Source organism: Ochotona princeps, chromosome 7 (genome assembly GCF_030435755.1).
Source record: "Ochotona princeps isolate mOchPri1 chromosome 7, mOchPri1.hap1, whole genome shotgun sequence".
Lineage (NCBI taxonomy): Eukaryota > Metazoa > Chordata > Mammalia > Lagomorpha > Ochotonidae > Ochotona > Ochotona princeps.
Genome location: NC_080838.1, coordinates 33,675,789 through 33,695,133, shown reverse-complemented (window position 1 = coordinate 33,695,133; position 19,345 = coordinate 33,675,789). Strand labels below are relative to the sequence as shown.

The 19,345-nt window shown below is 44.3% G+C and overlaps 1 protein-coding gene across 5 annotated transcripts in view; it reads right to left on the bottom strand.

The window, feature by feature from the left end:
• SEC24B (SEC24 homolog B, COPII coat complex component) overlaps positions 1–18,497 on the bottom strand; it is an 86,595-nt gene extending 68,098 nt beyond the window's left edge. For 2 of the 5 annotated variants that reach the window (XM_058666919.1, XM_058666921.1), the window contains exons 1-2: positions 18,125–18,373; positions 3,759–4,508 (exon numbers count right to left, since the gene is read on the bottom strand). In XM_058666919.1, coding sequence (XP_058522902.1) covers positions 3,759–4,508; positions 18,125–18,251 — 877 coding nt within the window. In that variant the 5' untranslated portion in view covers positions 18,252–18,373. Of the gene's footprint in view, positions 1–3,758; positions 4,509–18,124 lie in introns of all 5 variants that reach the window. The other 3 variants (XR_009245839.1, XM_058666920.1, XM_004594528.4) reach the window with 3 other exon arrangements.
• Positions 18,498–19,345: the final 848 nt, after the last annotated feature.

Below are 19,345 nucleotides of genomic sequence, written 5' to 3'. Positions count from 1 at the left end.
TACCTTACCTACAGGATTAACCGTGGGGTGGGAGCAGGATTGTGGTGTTTGACCTAGGAAGAACTCTGCTCTAATTTAGCCCAACTATTCCAAAACAAAGTGCTGCACAGCCAAAAAAACCCAGCACCTAGGACCATTGTCTTCCAAATGTAGCCTACGGACTAGAAACATGTATCCCAAGCAGAAGTTTGTAGAAATGAGCCAAGCCATATCGCACGAATCAAAACCTCCATTTTAGCAAGATTCCCAGGTGCCCTGTAAGCACAAACCTTGAGGAAGCCTTCTCTGCAGTCCAGTGGGAGAGACGAGCTTTGGGTGTGGCTATCTCCCAACATACTGAACCAGTACATCCTCCCAACAGGTAGTGAGTGCAACTTGGTGTCCCTTCAGCTTTTCAGCATCTCTAGCATTTTTCAAATTTTTACTAATCCAATGCTAGGGAGAAGAATTCATTTTAGTTTTAATTATTAGTAGGGATGAGTATGTTTTTTTGTATGTGAAAATGACTACTCATGTATTTGCTTATTAGTTTATATATGTTTCTTATATATAATAGAATATTTTATTCTCCCAGGTCACAGCTTTAGAGCTAAATTAGAAATCAGAAATGATTACAGAAGGGGTTGGTATGGCATGGCAGGTAACATTGCTGCCTGCAAAGCTGGCATGTCATATGGGCACAGGTTCAAGTCCTGGCTGCTCCACTTCCTATCAGCCTTCCTGCCAAAACACCTGGGAAGGCAGCAGGAGACGGCCCAAGCCCTTAGGTTCCTGTACCATGTGGGAGACGGAGAGGAGGCTCCTGGCTGCTAGCTTCAATTTGACCCAGCCCTGGAGCCCTGGATGCTGTGACCATTTTGGGAGTCAACCAGTGGATGGACGTTCACTTGTACACTCTTACTCCTTTTCCCTCTCTGTCAACTCTGCCTTTCAAATAAAAAAAAATCTTTAAAAACAAAATAATGAGTGAAGTTTATAATGTCTACCCTTTATGATTAACATTACATGTTAACCTTAAGAAATCTTCCCTCCTGGGGTGGTGCGATGGCTTAATAGGCTAATCCTTCCCATACAAGTGCCAGCATCCCATACTGGCGCTAGTTCAGTCCTGATTGCTCCACTTCCCATCCAGCTCCCTGCTTATTGCCAGGAAAAGCAGTGGCGGACGGCCCTCAAAGCCTTATTTCACTGTACCTGCATGGGAGACCTGAAGAAGCTCCTGGCTTCTGGCTTCAGATCAGCTCAGTTCTGGCCATTGCAGCCATTTGTACAGAAGGTCAACCTCTCTCTTGCTCTATAAATCTTCTTTGCAAAAAATAAAAATAAATAAATAAATAAAGCCTCTCTCCTGTAAGGCTTTAGAAACATTTCTTTTCTGCACGTAAGTATTTTATTTCATCTGTAATTTATTCTTAATCATGGAGAATTCATCTTTGCTTTACAACTCTTAACTAACAGCAATTTGAGATTCGTGTTTATTTTGCTTCCCCAAGTGGACTATAAACATTATGAGGATGTGGATCAAGAGGATGTGGATCAAGTCTTTTTGGAAAGTCACACATACACAGAGGAGAAGAGACAGAGAGGAAGATCTTCTAACTGCTGATTCACTCCCCAAGTGGCTGCAATGATGCAATAGCCAGAGCTGAGCCAATCCGAAGCCAGGAGCCAGGAGTTTCTTCCAGGTCTCCCAGCTACTGAGTACATACAGATCGAATGCTGTAGCCCAGCAGATATATTAAAGAAGGGGTAAGCACTGGGGACAGTGCCAGGGTACAATTAGGTTAAGCCTCCATCTGCAGCACCAGTATCCCATATGGCTGTTGGTTCAAGCCAACTGCTCACTTTAGATCCAGTTTCCTGCTAATGTGTCTGGAAACGCAACAGAAAATGGCCCAACTTTAAGTTATTTTGGGCCCCTGCGTAGGAAACCAAGAAGAAGCTCTTAGCTTCTAACTAACCCAGCTCCAGTCACTGCAGCCATTTGGTGAGTGGACCAGCAGATGGAAGACTCTGTCTCTTCCTTCTCTCTGTAACTTTGCCTTTCCAATAATAATAATAATAATAATAATAATAAATCTTTATACATAAAGAAAGATTCTACATCATATTTTCTTTAAAAGGGAGTGGGGAGGGATAACTGCAAACATCAAATCCTGTAACATAATGATGGACACCTCAACATGCACAAAGAGTAAATATGGAAACATCTACAAGTGATAGGTACAAAGCAAGAAAAAAAATAAAGTTCAAATGCAGCTTTAGAAAATCTAAAGGAATCCAGGAATATAAGAAAGCAAAAAAACATATTATCTTCATTTCACAGCTCTGCAATATCTCAAGCTTCCAAAACTGAAACTAATCTCCTATACTGTTTCAACTTTTCAATGCAGTTTTCTAGCTTATTTCTACCCTTTACTTATTTTGTCTAGAAAAATGATCTCCTTCAGGGTGGTCACTTTTCTTTGCTCAGCTACATCACCACCCAGAGATGATAAATACAATATTAAGTATTCACTGACTTTAAATTCGTATAAGAAGGCTTTTATAACAGCAGTATAAAACTGTTTCATTATGTTTACACAAGGAGTTTATTAAATACCTCTTATATAAAACTGCAGCGCCTGGCACCCACGTGGGAGACCCGGAAGACGTTCCTGGTTCCCGGCTTCAGATTGATGCAGCACCGGCCGTTGCAGTCACTTGGGGAGTGAATTATCGGACGGAGGATCTTCCTCTCTGTCTCTCCTCCTCTCTGTATATCTGACTTTGTAATGAAAAATAAATAAATCTTTAAAAAAAACTGTGCAGAGTAAAACACTATTAATTGGACACTACTGTTTCATATTATGCTATTAATGTGATTCTTAGTAAGCAGTATTAGCAGTAGATATTCAAAATAATTTAAAAGTAACTTTTGGTAAAATTCTACACTTTAACACAAGTTTTACCTTATTATTTCTTAAAATTATGTGCTTTTCAAAAAGTATGCAAAAAGTAAATAAGGAAATGTCCTTAAATGAAAACACTACCAGTAAGTTCAGTCTAACTTAACACCAAAAACATATATAGTTGTAGTAGACTTTTAAATAATCTAAGATCCTAGAGCCAGTTATAGTACCTCATCCTGCATTTTAAAAGATGACATTGAAAGTTTCTTTTATTTCATATTTTGAATGTGAACGTAATATCTGCCTAAAAATAATGGCACATCCATTTCCGTATTTGAGGTACTCAATTCAAATATACAGTTCAGAGCCAATGTTAAAATTCCAATTTTAAAAAGTGAAATTATCTAAGGTTGTTAGAAACTTCAATAGACATTAATCATAAATTACCACACTGTGTCCAACTCCCATTCCTTACATAATTCATTCACTTCAAGAGCAGATTATGTTAAATTCAAATTCAGCAGCTAAATTAAGATGAATACATTCTATGCACCACACTTTAAAAAATACAGAATTTTTAAACAAGTGTAACCACACCTTGGCTTCAGAAGAAAGATATGCTACACCAGAGTAGTCATGTATATATTTTTTCTTGTTCCCATATTCCATCTTAGTTTATCAATTTGTGAATGAGAAAAGTTTTTATGTCGAAAAAACGTATCTTCCATGAAAGTAACTAACACAGGATAATTTAAGTGCGTTAACTTCCTATTTTTCTACTTTCTCTTTAGCCTTCATGTAAATACCCGGAGTGGGAAAAAACAGAAAATTTTTAACCCTGTTTTAGTGATTTTTCATTCCACCTACCCGTACTTGCTGGGTTGCTGTTGGACATATTCAGGGATCCCGCGTGGTTTCGGATGAGACTGTCATTGGCTTGCGGAAGGCCTGAAGGTGACCATGACACAGCATTGTATCCTGACAGACTTTGAGGCTGATGGTGCTGCTGTGATGATGGAGGTGGAGGTGGAAGCAGTGAAGGATGGCTGACAGCTGCTTTTTGACCAGAAAATGAATGATCTTTAACTGGCCTGATGGCTGGAGTATTTGGAGAGGTAAACATTTGCCCATAAGGGTCACCAGCAGGCAGAGAGGGATATGAAGCACTAGGATATACAGCATCAGAAACAGTTGACATAGCATAATGACCACATGTAGAGGGAAATCCCTGAGAAGCAACAGAGGAGTTGGTAGAGTACATGGCTGGACTATTGTAGTGATTCACAAAAGAGGAGTATGACTGGGAGGCACTCGTATGCAGATGGGATGCTGATGGTGCAGCACCTTGGAAAGATCCTGGAGTGGATCCCACAATGTGATGGGCAGGTGGACCCCTGCCATACATCTGCTGTGCTCCTGGCTGTTGGTTTGTTGTGCTGGGAGGTATCACATTTTGTGTTGGTACTGTATAGAGACCAGAGTAGTAATCATCACACTGGCTATCCAATGGCAATGAGGTCATTTTCCCAGGTCCTTGAGAATAATGTCCTGAGGGAGATACATAGTTTTGATGTATTCCATAGCCAGAAGGAACCTGCATTTGATTTTGTGCTGGACCTGAAAAAAAAAAAAAGTAAGTATTTACAGATATAGGTAAAGAAACATTTAAAACATAGCTTTCATTTAAATGGTTAATATAATTATTTTTCTTCTCCATCACAAGCTACACACCATAACAGATCCAGCAGGCCCCAATCACCCCATCTCATGTTATTCACCCCCCTTGTGTAGCAGTCCCTCACACTGTAACAGGACTGGTCTGTACAACCAAGAGTAGAGGGGATGATATGTCACTTCCAAGATTCCTCCAGTGTTGGACTCTCCTTCTCTCAGACCACTGAGCCTGGCAGAAGCAAACTGCCAAGCTGTCAACAGCCCTACCGAGAGATCCACCTGCTGAGGAACCCAGGTCGGCCAGTAACCACATGAATAGGCTACAGGAAAACCCAGCAAACTCTTGGAGTCTTGAGGTAATTACAGCCCAGCCTACAGCCTGACTACACTCTCATCAAACCCCTAGGCCAGAACCAACCAGAGAAGATGTTTCCAAGTTTATAACCCTAAAAAAAACCCCTCTGAGATAGGGGCAGCTCAATTGTTGTGAAGCGGGTAGACCAATATTACATGCTATCACAGCATCTGTTTGAGACTCACAACCCTACTTCCTATCCAGCATCCTGCTGATGCTCGTAAGAAACATTACAATTTATGGGTTTTCTGAAAGGCATGGGGGTTGTTGGAGACCCCAATGCTTTCTGACTCCTGGTTCAGCCTGGCGCAGCCTTCCTGCAGATACTGAGGGAGCCAGTTTGCACATGAAAGATTTTGAGATTTATATTTTCTCTATTTGCCTTTCAAAGAAACATTTGTTGGTTTAAGTTGCTAAATGTTGGGATATTTTGTTATACAGAAATATATACAGCAAAAAGAAGTACAAACCCTTTTTGGTAGTTTCCTAAATATTAAAGTAACAATATACTCACTGTAGAAAAACAAAAGTTCGGACAATGATGATTATGAAATAAAATTCCCTGCTCTCAGGTAGCTAAATACTACTTTCCAGATGGAGCTAGTTAGTGGCTTCTTGTGTATCCTTTGCAATCCATGTATGTCTAGATAAGCATTTATATAATATTTTCTTCTTCAAACATCCAAATAGAATCACATTACAATTCTATAACCTGCTTTTTTTATTTAATATGTTCTAGGTATCTTTCCATGTTTACATATGAACATTTATGGTGGTCCTGCCACCAATATGGGAGACCTGGATTGAACTCCTGGCTTCCAGCTTTCATTAGGTTCAGCCAGCTGCTGAGAGCATTTGACTAGTCAAACATCACATGGAGTTCTCTGACCTTTAAATAAACACAACATTAAAAACAAAAACTCACACACCTGTTTGAAATTCACCAGCACAAGCAGAACGAAAGAAGTGTTACTGTATTCTTTGCCATAATAATGTATAAAAATATTTTATTCACAGAAAACATAGAATAAAACTTACAGTTCTTGGATTTTTTTTTAAAGATTTATTTATTTTATTACAAGGTCAGATATACAGAGAGGAGGAGAGACAGAGAGGAAGATCTTCCATCCGATGATTCACTCCCCAAGTGAGTCGCAACGGGCCAGTGCGCGCCAATCCGAAGCCGGGAACCAGAAACCTCTTCCGGGTCTCCCATGCTGGTGCAGTGTCCCAATGCATTGGGCTGTCCTCAACTGCCTTCCCAGGCTACAAGCAGGGAGCTGGATGGGAAGTGGAGCTGCTGGGATTAGAACCGGCGCCCATATGGGATCCCGGGGAGTTCAAGGCGAGGACTTTAGCCGCTAGGCCACGCCGCCAGGCCCAAATATTTTCAATTTATGTAAAAAAAAAAAAAAATTCCTGGAAACTTCATTTTTGGTCATGTGATACATATTCTAGAGCCAACGCAAACAGCTGACAATCAAGAAAAAAGTCATACCTATACTCTATAATTTCAAACATACAGAAAGCAACAACTTAAATATCACTTTTTGTTTTTTTACTAGGTGCAAAATTTACTTTTCTTACAGGTTACCTTCCATGATCAATTTCACCCTAAAGAATGTGCCTAAGGGTTTTAGCTGTGGCACAAGCCCTAGCTTAACCTCTTCCAATCCAGCTTCATGACAATGGGTTTAGGAAAGCAACTGAAGACAGCCCAAGTCTTTGTGCCCCAGCAACCCACATGAGATGGAGTTCCAGGCACCTGGCTTCGGCTTGGCCCAGCTCTGGGCTGGCTACTGTGGCCCTCTGGGGAGTGAAGCAGCAAATGGAAAATTCTCATTCATTCTCACTCACTCACTCACATACACACACACACACACTCCCCTCCTGCTCTCTACATAATTTTGTCTTTAATATAAACATATAAATTTTTTTAAATGTTAAATTTTATTAAGGATTTATTGCTAGAATACCAAGAAATAACTGTATCTTCTTCAAATATATATACGGAGAACGCACATCATAGCCCTTTAAATGCCTCTTAGGGGTCAACACTGTAGCCTGATTAAATCATAGCCTATGGCGCGAGTAAGGCATGTGAGTGCTGATTTAAGTTCTGCCTGTTCCACTTCCAATCCAGCTTCCTGTTATTGTACCAGAAAGAACAGTGAAGAATGGCCCAAGTCCCTGGGTCCTTGGCATCCATGTGGGAGATTCAAAGGAAGTTCTGGCTGCTTAGCTTTGGTCTGGCCCAGCCCCAGGCATTGCGGCCTTTGAAGGAGTAACCATCAGACAGAGGATGCAGGATCTCTCTCTCTCTGCCTTCCCTTTTCTCTATGATTCTTCATTTCATATGAATTCATAAATCTTTTTTTTAATGCCTCCTAGGACACTGGAGCATTCCACATCAATCAGCCTGGATTCAAGTCAAGCTTCTACTCCCATCTCCAGCTTTCAGCTAAAGTGCATCCTAGGAGACAGCAAAAAAAATGCCAAGTAGCTGAGTCCTTGTTATCCATGTAAGAGACAAGGATTGAGTTGCAGGTTCTTGGCTTCAGCCCAGCCCTGCTGTTATTGGGGCTGGGGAGTGAACCAGTAGATTCAAGTAGCTCATGGCCTCTTTCTGCCATTTAAGATTTATTCATTTAAATGGCAGAGTGACACACACACTCACACATATACATATAGGGCACACACTTTCATTCACTGCCTCACTTCCCAAATGGCTATAACAGCCAGGATTAGGCTAAGCTGAAGCTGAAAGATAGGAATTCCACCTGGGTCTTCCAGGTTTGTAGGACAAACCAAGTAACTGAGCTGTTTCCCTTTTTGTAATAAAAGGGAACTGAACTGGCAATTCAAACCAAGACTGGAACTGCCCCTTTGATAAGAGATGTCATAATGCTCAGGCTAAAATTAAATAATTTTGTTAAAAAAATAAATAAATAAATAGAGTAAAAGAAGGATTAGGGCCAGAATTGCAGCATGGCATCCCTTATCAGAATTTCAGTTTGATTCACTTCTGATCTAGCTTCCTGTTCATGAGTCTGGGAAAGCAGTGAAACACAGCTCAAGCGTGTAGGCCCTTGCCACACACGGGGGACCAGAATGCAGCTCCGAGCTCCTAGCTGCAGCCTGATCCACACCCGACTGATGGCAGCCATTTCACAAGTGGAACAGCAGATGAAAGATGTCATCTCTATGTCTCTGTTGTGCTGCTTCTCAAACAAATACTGTTTAAAAGGGAAAAAGAAAAAAGAAAATGACTTTGCCACCTTTCATTATCGACTCAGGAAATTCTCCTGGCAAATTCTATTAATGATGAGAATAACTAAGTCAAACCCTGTTTAAATGTCTATCCAGGTAATGACTAATTTGGGTAAGTTATATGATCTGAAAATGGGAATAACAAGAGCTGTGTCCAAACTACTCAAATATAATTCTTCTAAAAGCTAAAGGAATAGTATATCTACTAAATACATTAAAAATGAATTACCCTCCGGAGGAAGCCTATTGGCTTCCCAGTCCATCAGAGAAAAGAAACATAGTATTAATCAGGAACTCAGAAAACAACAGAAATTCAAGCCTTAAGGAAACAGAAAAGTACCTAGTTAGACAACTATAAAAAGAAATGCAAACAGCCAACAAACACATATTTAAAAAATGAGTATCATTAGACATCAGAAAAAGGGCAATCAAAAGCACACTGAGATACCAGTTCACCCCTCTTAGAACAGTCACTATCAAAACAGAGAAAGCAGAAAACGCTGCCAGGATGTAGAGAAAGGTACACTCTTACACGTTGCTGAGCATAACGTAAATTAGTACAGCCATTATGGAAAACAGCATGGAAATTTCTTTGAAAACTAGAAAAACAATTATGTTACGCTACAGTAATCCCACTACTGTGTGTGTGTTTGTGTGTGTTCATGACATGAACTCATTCTATCAAAGAGCTACCAGCTCCACCAGGTTAATCAAATACAGTTTACAATACCAAAAATATGAAATTAACTGAATCACCCATCATCAAAAGAAATCATCTATCATCAAGAGAATGGATAATATCCCATTTTGGGATATTATTTTTAAAAATCCTGTCATTTGTAGCAAAATGGAAGGAACTGGAGGACATTTTCTTCTTAGGTGAAATAAGACAAATGCCACATGTTCTTCCTCATCTGTAGAAGATAGGGACTCAACCGGAACACAGCATAATGCTTACTAAAGGCTAGGAGGGATGTGTAGGGACAGAGCGGAGTCTGGGCAGGGGGTTCCATGTCAGATGAAGGAGCAGATTCCTGGTATACAGGGAGACTGTGGGTCATAATAACCTAGGACACACTGTATGAACTAATGGAACAAAGATGTTTCAAGCCTCTGAACAGAGTAATGTCAAAAGAGAAATGTTGGCTGCACTACATCAGTACACATTATGGACATATACTGAAATCCACACTAGTCTATAAATACATACAATTACTAGTAAAATTTATTGAACAAAAGAACTAAAATTGGTAAGATATGGGAATAGTAGTCTCTCATTATGTGAATGCTACCATTCTTTTTTTTTTTTTTTAATTCATTTTATTACAGCCAGATATACACAGAGGAGGCGGAGAACAGAGAGAAAGATCTTCCGTCCGATGATTCACTCCCCAAGTGAACCGCAACGGGCCAGTGCAGATCCGAAGCCGGGAACCTGGAACCTCTTCCGGGTCTCCCACGCGGGCGCAGTGTCCCAATGCACTGGGCTGTCCTCGACTGCTTTCCCAGGCCACAAGCAGGGAGCTGGATGGGAAGTGGAGCTGCTGGGATTAGAACCAGCGCCCATATGGGATTCCGGGGCTTTCAAGGCGAGGACTTTAGCCGCTAGGCCATGCCGCCGGGCCCGAATGCTACCATTCTTGATTCACTATCACTATCTAAATGTTCCAAATGTGTGGAAGAAGTATCTTAAAATGATGGTTTTTTTAACTAGATCATGGTTTAAAAAAAAAGTATGTTCAGTAAAACTACACTTGAGATTTTGGATTTGAAGTGATCCATAGAAAATGAACCACAGAAAGATTCTATCACAATGCTGGGTAATGACAAAGAACTGTGGCTCCCAGTCAATAATCAATACTTACAGAGTGAGACACTTTTGTCTGACAAGGGACATCTAGCTATGTATAACATAAATGGAATTTACACCTGACCTCTTATATTTTCCTTATTACAACTGAAAGCCTGATTGCTAGCTAAGCAAGGTATTATTTTACTTCTCCATCCAACTTATCCTCAATTCCTGACAGATGGCTTTTGGCCATCAATTTTAGAAAACCTGAAACCACTGAAACCCACCTCCCTACAAGGAAGATAGTCAAGGTAGTCTATTAACAGAAACTGTCCAGGACTATATTTGTAGGGACAGCACCATGCCATAGCAAGCTAAGCCTCTACCTGTGGCACCAGCATTCCATATGGGCACTGGTTCAAATCTTGGCTGCTCCACTTCCCATCCAGCTCCCAGCCAATGGCCTGGGGAGACAGGGAAGAGGGCCTCTGCCCCCATGTGGGAGACACAGAAGAAATTCCAGGCTTCGAACTGGCTCAGTTTTGGTGACTGCAGTCATTTGGGGAGTGAACCAGTGGATAGAGGATCTTTCTGTCTCCCCTTCTCTCTAGAAATCTGCCTCTCAAAAACAAATATGTTATTTTTTAAAACAAAATTTTATAGTGTATGTGTGTCAGGGCAGGGATGGGAAGACGGTGCTGAAAAGTGGAAAAACATATAAGACCAAAACAGTATCTGAACCTTAAATACAAGAAAGTGGTAGGAGAAGCTGGCCGGATTCTGTCAATGGCAAGTCTTTAAAGCTAGTATGAAATATGAAGCTAAGTTTACTTAATCAACTGAGTGCCTCTTGCATGCTGCTACCAGGAACAAGGTCAAGAAAACTGCCATGGTCTCTGCCATTCTCCTGAAGGCAATGAAATAAAGGAGACCTCTTAGTGCTAAGCACTTATGAAAGACAATCTGATGAGAGACAAGGGGATGAAGAGAGAGTAAGGAAGGGAAAGAAGGAAGAAGACATCTTCCACATGTCCTCAACAGTAAGGACCAGGCCAGGTCCAAGGTAGGAGCCAAAACTCCACTCTGGCTTCCATGTATGTGGCAGGGGCCCAAGGACGTCGCCCATCACCCACTGCCACCTCCATGCATCAGCAGGGAATGGAAAAGGAAGAGGGGTTGATGCAACCAGAACTAACACTCCAACATGGGATGCTGGCGTCCCAAGCAGAGACCGTCCATCACCCCCAAGACCAGGTCCTTTAAAAACAGTACCTATTGGGGCCCGGTGGCATGGCCTAGCGGCTAAAGTCCTCGCCTTAAAAGCCCCAGGATCCCATATGGGCGCCGGTTCTAATCCCGGCAGCTCCACTTCCCATCCAGTTCCCTGCTTGTGGCCTGGGAAAGCAGTTGAGGACGGCCCAATGCATTGGGACACTGCACCAGCATGGGAGACCCGGAAGAGGTTCCAGGTTCCCGGCTTCAGATTGGTGCTGCACCGGCCGGTTGCAGCTCACTTGGGGAGTGAATCATCGGACGGAAGATCTTTCTCTCTGTTCTCCGCCTCCTCTGTGTATATCTGGCTGTAATAAAATGAATAAATCTTTATTTAAAAAAAAAAACAAAAACAGTACCTATTGGAGCCAGCATGGTCACCTAGTGGCTAAAGTCCTTGCCTTCCATGTGCTGGGATTCCATATGGGCTCCGGTTCCTGTCCCAGTGGCCCCGCTTCCCATCCAGCTCCCTGCCTGTGGCCTGGGAAAGCAGTCGAGGATGGCCCAGCGCTCCTAGGTTCGGATCGGCTCAGTTCCGGTCACTTGGGGTGTGAATCAACAGACAGAAGATCTTCCTGTGTCTCTCCTCTCTGTATATCTGACTTTCCAATAAAAATGAAAAATAAATCTTTAAAAAAAAGTACCTCTGGGTGGGGAGAATCCAAGTACCTATGAAACTGTGTCACATAATACAATGTAATTAATGAATTAAAAATAATAAATAAAAAAAATTAAATAAAAAAAAAGTACCTTTTTTTAAGATAATCTTCTCAATTACTCTACAAGGAAACTTACTAGGCACAGAAACTCAGAATGTCATTTTCTCCACACAAAAAAAACATGGTCAAATCAAAGCCTTTTCACTTATCCACACTTTTTGGACAATTTGGAGCATGCTTTAGCCCATTAGATATGGTAGTTTCTCAGGGCTGAGTACAACGCTGATCTCATCAACAGCACTGACTATGAAGATGCTGTATTTCTAGGAAAGTCCGTTAAAGACCGGATCAAAATATTCCTATCTCAACGCTTTTTGCATAAATACTTGAGGGTTTACAGATGAATAAGAAAAAGGAAGTTAGCTGAAATGCCATTAGTGACAATGAATGTCTTATTGCAGCTATAATCTCAGAAACGTAAGGGGATATGAAGAGACACCACAAATAGCAAAGGCAATACAAACAGCAATACAAACTAAGAATCAAATCCAAGCACTAGGACATCTGTTTGTAAACAGTGGATACTTAAGACATCTATTAATCAGCACACAAGGAAACAATAAGCTTAGTTACACTAACACCCACAGCAGTATCTCCAGGAGAGGGTTTCCTTCCGGTTAGCTATAAATGCACACAAAAACCTGAAACACATGCTGCTGTAATGAACAGGAACTTACCTTGGACACACTAGGAGATGTATATCATTTTAAATTTTGCCTGTGTTCTCAAAGTTGAACATTCCCTGTACACGTTTCCTGATCAGACAGTATTCCTTAATGAATGGTATTTATTTATATTTTCCATAATGAATTCCAACAATCCCTATTACTGCTGCAGCTTTCCTGCATTACTGACAACTAAAGCGCAGGCCAATATTGTGGCACAGCAAGTTAAACCACCATCTACAATGCCGGTATCTATACGAGTGTCAGGTCAAGTCCTAGCTACTCCTCTTCCAATCCAACTCCCTGGGAAAGCCTAGCAAATGTTCCATCTCTGGGCCCTTGTCAACCATGTGGGAAACCTGAATGGAGTTCCAGGCTCCCGATTTCTGCCTGGACAGGCTAGGCATTGGTAAACATTATGGAAATTAACCAGCAGAAAGATCTTTCTCTCACTATCCACTTCTCCCAGTTTTGTCTTTCAAAATAAAATCTTTTTTAAAAAATGAAATCACTAGGGTCCAGTGTGATAGCCTAGTGGCTAAAGTCCTCGCCTTGAACGCACTGGGATCCCATATCGGTGCTGGCTCATGTCCCAATGGCCCCGCTTCCCATCCAGCTCCCTGCTTGTGGCCTAGGAAAGCAGTAGAGGACAGCCCAAAGCCTTGGGACCCTGCACAAGTGTGGGAGACCCAGAGGAAGCTCCTGGCTTGTGGCTTCGAATCGGCGCAGCACTAGCCATCGTGGTCACTTGGAGAGTGAATCATTGGACTGAAGATCTACCTCTGTCTCGCCTCCGCTCTGTATATCTGTCTTTCCAATGAAAATAAACAAATCATTAAAAAAAAAAGTAAATGATAATACAGAGTTCTCCTTCTCTATTCCCTTCCGTTCCCACCATTTCTGTAAAAAAAAAAAAAAACAAAAACACCACTCCTAGTGTCTGTTAATAGAAAGACACCTGAACTTGGAATTAGGAGACTGTATTGGACTTCATTTAACAAATATCTAATAGAAGACTTAAACTTGCCTCTTGCCTTCAATAGCAAACAGTGAACCGAGGCATACAAACCTACCCCCTCGCAGAGCCTGTCTAGGAACTGCAGGCAATGTCCCTGCTTGACCCTTCTAGATTTTACAGAGTTCATCAATAACAGCAGGAGGCTAGAGTGGCACGTTTTTCAGACTGCATTTCCCAAACAGCACAAGTTTTATTTTAACAACAACTACTTTACATTTTTTTTTTCTGACTTCTCTATCAGGGCTCCATACACAATCTCCTTTGGAAAAAACACATCTTCTCTAAAATGTTCACTAACCAAGTGTAAAACACTTTACTCCCCGGCCCCAGCGCATTGGTGATCAAATAAAGCCTCTTGCTTTTGCATAAAAAAAAAAAAAACAAAAAAAAAAAAACACTTTACTCCCTGCACAGCACTGCTGTACTTGGGTATAGAGAGCCTCCACGCCAAACAGTATTGCAGCAAACACCAACAGGGCATCCTCCAACTCAACTGTGGCAGTTAGTCAGGTACTCCTGGACAGGTTTCTTCAGACTGTCTCCTGCTGCAGCTGCAAGCACAAGCAACAGGCTGTCACCCCTACTTCCCACCAGCTGACTATATGCTACAGTTCTTATCACCTCTCCTTGGGTTTCACTGATTTGACAAATTTATCACAAAAAATAAAGAGGGGCAGCAACATGAAAGAGGGGCAATAAAGCAAGCTATGGGTGGGGGGGGGGGGGACACAAAAACTTAGTTGGCACAGCCAACTAAGTCAGCAACCCATGCATTAAATCTTACTATTTAAGAGCCCAGCACAGTAGCCTATTGGCTGAATCCTCACCCTACATGCACCAGGATCCCAGATGAGCGCTGGTTCATGTCCCAGCGGTTCCACTTTCCTTCCACCTCTATGTTTGTGGTCTGGGAAAGTAGTGGAGGATGGCCAAGGGTCTTTGGATCCTGCACCTGCATGGAAGACCCAGAGGAGGCACCTGGCTCCTGGCTTCAGAGGAGCTCAGTGGTCACTTAAGGACTGAACCAACAGATGGAAGATCTTTCTCTCCGTATGTCCTTCTCTGTGTGAATCTGATTTTCCAATGAATAATACACATATCTTAAAAAAAAAAAACATTATTATGTAAGAGTTCTGACAAACGGCCAACATCCTGTACCTGAGCCAATTTAGCTCCCCGCCAATGTGCCTGGGAAAACACTGGAGGATGGCCCAAGCGTTTGGGCCTATCATCCAGTTGGAGGACCTAAACAGAGTTTCAGGCTCTTGGCTTCAGCCTGGCTCAGCCCCAATCACTGCAGCCTCTTGGAGAGTGAACCAACAGGTGGAAAACTATTTCTGTCCCTCTGCCTTTCAAGTAAATAAACACACACACACACACACACACACACAATTCTTGGGGTTGGTATTGTGGCACAACAGTTAAGCTGCTATGGTGCCAGCAACCCATAAGAGCACCAGTTCAAGTTCTGCTTGCTCCACTTCCAATCCAGTTCCCTGCAAATGTGCACAGGAAAACAGTACAAGATATCCCAAGTGCCATGCGGGAGACTGGCCCAGCCTTGGTGGTTCTGCATAGTTGAGGTGTGAATCAACAGATGGAAGATTAACTCTGTGTTTCAATTAAATAAATACTTTAAAAAGAGAGACACAGAGAGAGTTTCCACAGAGCTCAACCTCCAGCCAACACCATTCCTGAAGGCTGGCAGGTGAATATTCAAAGTCCCAGCCCTCTAGGCACTGGGTCCTTTGGTGAACAGCCTTAGCCCGGGGGCTATCCAAGGAACTGCTCCAAGCCACCTTAATAAACATAAATTCAGGAGAGACCTCAGGTATCCATCATGAATAACAAAAGATGTTCCTGGGGAAACTCCCTGGGGGTTAGCTCTGTGACAAGAACTAGAGATTGAAGACCCAGTATACTTCCTACCAAACCACATCACTGAAGTCAGTGATCTCATTCTGTCTCCTGTGATGTTTTATTTGCATACTTCTGACCTATTTCTTTTTCATCATGTCTGGTATTCCACAGAGATGTATTAAAAGGTAAACTAGTTTATGCAGAGTTGAAGAATACATTCAGAAACCCAAATGACTGCTTAATCTTTATCTACAATAGCATTTTCCCTAAGATTAACAAACAACACAACAGATGTGATCTTGTTTTTTCTCTCCTGAACTAATCCTTTCCACAGCAAGGGAACAAAGCCAACCCCTCCTCCCACCCTGACCCTCCCTGTAGCCTGGCCCCTGCTGACTGTCCCTCTGGCTTCAGCACCCTGGCTTTTCCCACTGCCCAGCAGCCTCCACTCCTCTGCAGGACCTGCAGTTTTTGAACATACCACTTCCAGATTTTCTAGTTTATGCCTTCACCTCTGCCCAGAGACAGACCCTCCCTCCCAGAACCCCCCCCAACCCATCAAATTCCTCAAGGAAGGCCAGACATAATCAATTTGAGTAACACCAAAATACAGGTCAAGTTAGGACAGAGGCAGGGAGTCCCATCTTACCTGCTACCCTAAACGTCATACTCAACTGAGACGCAGGAATGGTTATTCCAACATTATACAAAGAAGTCAAACATCCTCTATATTTAACATCACAACCCTGATTTGTTCTCTTTAGTCCCTATCTGGCTGAATAAATATCTAGCATTCATTGAGTATCAATGACTTTTGTAAGATTAAGTAAGTTTTTGCCACCACCATGATAATGCACACTTACAAAATCGAGGCAAGGGGCCAGAGTGATGGCTCAGTGGCCAAATCCTCAACTCGCATGCGCTGGAATCCCATACAGGCACCGGTTCATGTCCTGGCTGCTCTGCTTCCCATCCAGCTCCCTGCTTGTGGCCTGGGAAAGCAGTCAAGCATGGCCCAAGTCCTTGGGACCATACATCCACGTGGGAAACCCAGAAGAAGCTCCTGGCTCCTGGCATTGGATCAGCTCAGCTTTGGCTGCTGCGGCCATTTGGGGAGTGAATCAGTGGATGGAAGATCTTTCTGTCTCTCCTCTCTGTAAATCTGCTTTTTCCAATAAAAAATAAATCTTTAAAAAAAGAAAAGAAAATCAAGGTGGGCCAATCCTGAATCAGTGAAACACATGGTTATACAACGTTGCGGAAGACTTGGGATCCATTCCTGAGTGATCTGCTCCAATTCACACACAATGCTAATGTAACAAACAAAATATAACCCCTTTTATTAAGGTTAAAAAACGAAAACTACTCACATTGTTACAGACCTTCAGGACAGGTGTATGGCACCAACACTACTCATTCAGCACAGGGAACAGTATGAACAATACTGGAACACTGACCCTGACCGGGACTATTAAGGCTACACTGTCACATCTGAGTATTTGAAAAAAAAAATCAGCCTCTGGTTTTTAGGGAGAAACAGTAAACCTCATGTTTGGAAAGCGTCATCTGTAACATAGTCATTAGCAAATTAGATGAAACAGACCCACCACTTTTAGAGTATTGCTTTAGTTTCAGAACAGACCATTTTTCTAAATCCTGAAAGTACTTCCACAGTTTCTCATCTCACAAGCCTATCCAATCTACACAGACTGCTTGGATAAATTCCAAGCCCCAAGAAGAGAGAACAGATTTCCCAGAGGTCATGTCCAGCCGAAAACTGCATCTACCCAGAACCCAGGATCCTAGTATGGTAAGGTAAGCAGCTTTCAAAGTACATTTGTGGGCTGTTGCCGCAGGCCTGGCCCTCAAAAGAGTTTCTCACTTTCTGAAAGCGGAGAAAACCAGCCCGCTCTCAAGGTATTCGTTGAAATCGGTTTGACACCTGCTCCCTTTCAGACAGCAAAACTCCAAAACCACGCCAGCAGCAGGTGTAGCAGCCAGCGCAGACCCGGAGGCCGAACTGGGTCAGGGTTAGTTACACTTACATAGCTTGTTCATACCCTTTTGTCTACAAACTTGAGTGCAAACTCCAGTTCCCTTCCAGGCCCCGTGCTGGCTGTGCCTTGCAACTCAGGACCACATTCTCCCCACCCACCCCACTCCCGACAGCCAGGGCACAACTCACTGGGCTGCATGGCTGCAATCAGCCTTCTCCACACCGGCGCTCCCAGCGGCCTCGGAGCCTCTCGCCCACCCCTCACCCCCAGGCTCCTGGAAACCCCGAGCGGCCCAAGAGTGCGGGTTCCCCGTTTCCTATGGGCTCCCAATGCCCCCCAAGCGCTGTTGGGCCTGGGGTCGCCTTACATAAACAGCTCCGGCTCGGGTTCTCCCAAGCCAGCCCGCCCCACGCCAGGGCGCCCCTTCCCCTAACCCGTGCCATCCATCGCTAATTCCCAGCCCTTCCCGGGACCCCGACCCAACCCGACCCCCGCGGCCTGCGAGACAGCCCGTGGCCCGGCCGCCTCCGGTACCGGCCGCCCCGCCCCGGCCCGGCCGGGCCGCGCAGGCCGTCCGGCAGACACTAGGCCCGGCGCTTCGCCCGCCTCACCGTTCTGCTGGTGCGGCGCCGGGTTCGGGTCAGTGGGCGCCGCGGGTCCTGAGGCGGCGGCTCCACCGAACTTGGGCGGAATCCGGGCGCTGGCGGCCGGGTGAGGGGACCCGGCGGGGGCCGACATGAGGCGCTCCTGGCGGCGGCGGCGGCGGCGCGGCGGCTCCGCTCAGGGAGGTGGGCGGAGGGAAGGGAAGGCGGGGCCTGAGGGGCGAGAGGAAGAGGAAGGAACGCGCCCGGCGTCACTGAGGGAGTCACCCGGACGGCGGCAATGCCCACGCTCCCCCGCGGAGCCCCAGCGACGCCGCCCGGCCGCCGCGGCACGGCCACGCTGCGCCATCCCGCGCCCCGCGTCGCGGGACTCCCACCTCAGGGTCGCTCCCCGTGGGCACAGGCTTCGGGGCGCCCCCTGCAGGCCGGCGCCGCCGCGACCCCGCCCCGACGTCGGCCGAGCTGGGGAACCGCGTCGCAGCGTCGGACCCGGCCACTGTCCAGGGGCCGGCCGGCTTGCGGTCGCGTTAAGGGGACAAGGCTGAGGCCTGGGGAGGTGGAGGGACCCCAGTAGCTCGTCCCATCTGAGGCTGAGGCCGAGGCTGGGGTGGGCTTGGAAGTGCAGGAAAGGGAAATTGGGAGCTATGGGGTGGTAGTGTCCGGTGCTCTGGCATCGCAAACCTCTGCCCACCCGCAGAAGAGAAACCACGGCTTTTGTTTCGTTTTTCTCTTCTTGAGTTACCTCCCTACTCCCGTCCTCTTTCCAGAAACTATGGCATTGCTTTGCAGAGAAAGCGGGGAGTGCGTCTCTATGTTAAATACCAGAATCTCAGGCAGAATGGCCTGTAACTTACCTAGGGAACAGAAAAAGGAAGATGGAGTAAGATGATTTTTTTTTCTTTAACCAAAGGTTGTTTTATGCTGCTGTCTCCCATAGTAAAATTTACCTTGGATCTGTGTGCTGTGTCCCAGGTGCCAGCTGGCACACCATGGACCACATCACCCCAGGCGAACCACACCTTAGAATCCATCATTCTTTGTGGGAAATGGACTCGCCCAGAAACACTGAATTCACAGTGGGATCTAGCATGGCGTTCTGGAGCAGTCAGCAGCCTGTGTCACGTGCAAGGCATACAGTGTGTTGTAATCCTGTTGTAATGCAAGGCTGCCCTTTATTTGTTGCCATGAGCTAATGATATCAGGTATTTTAACGTACCAAATGAAGTACAA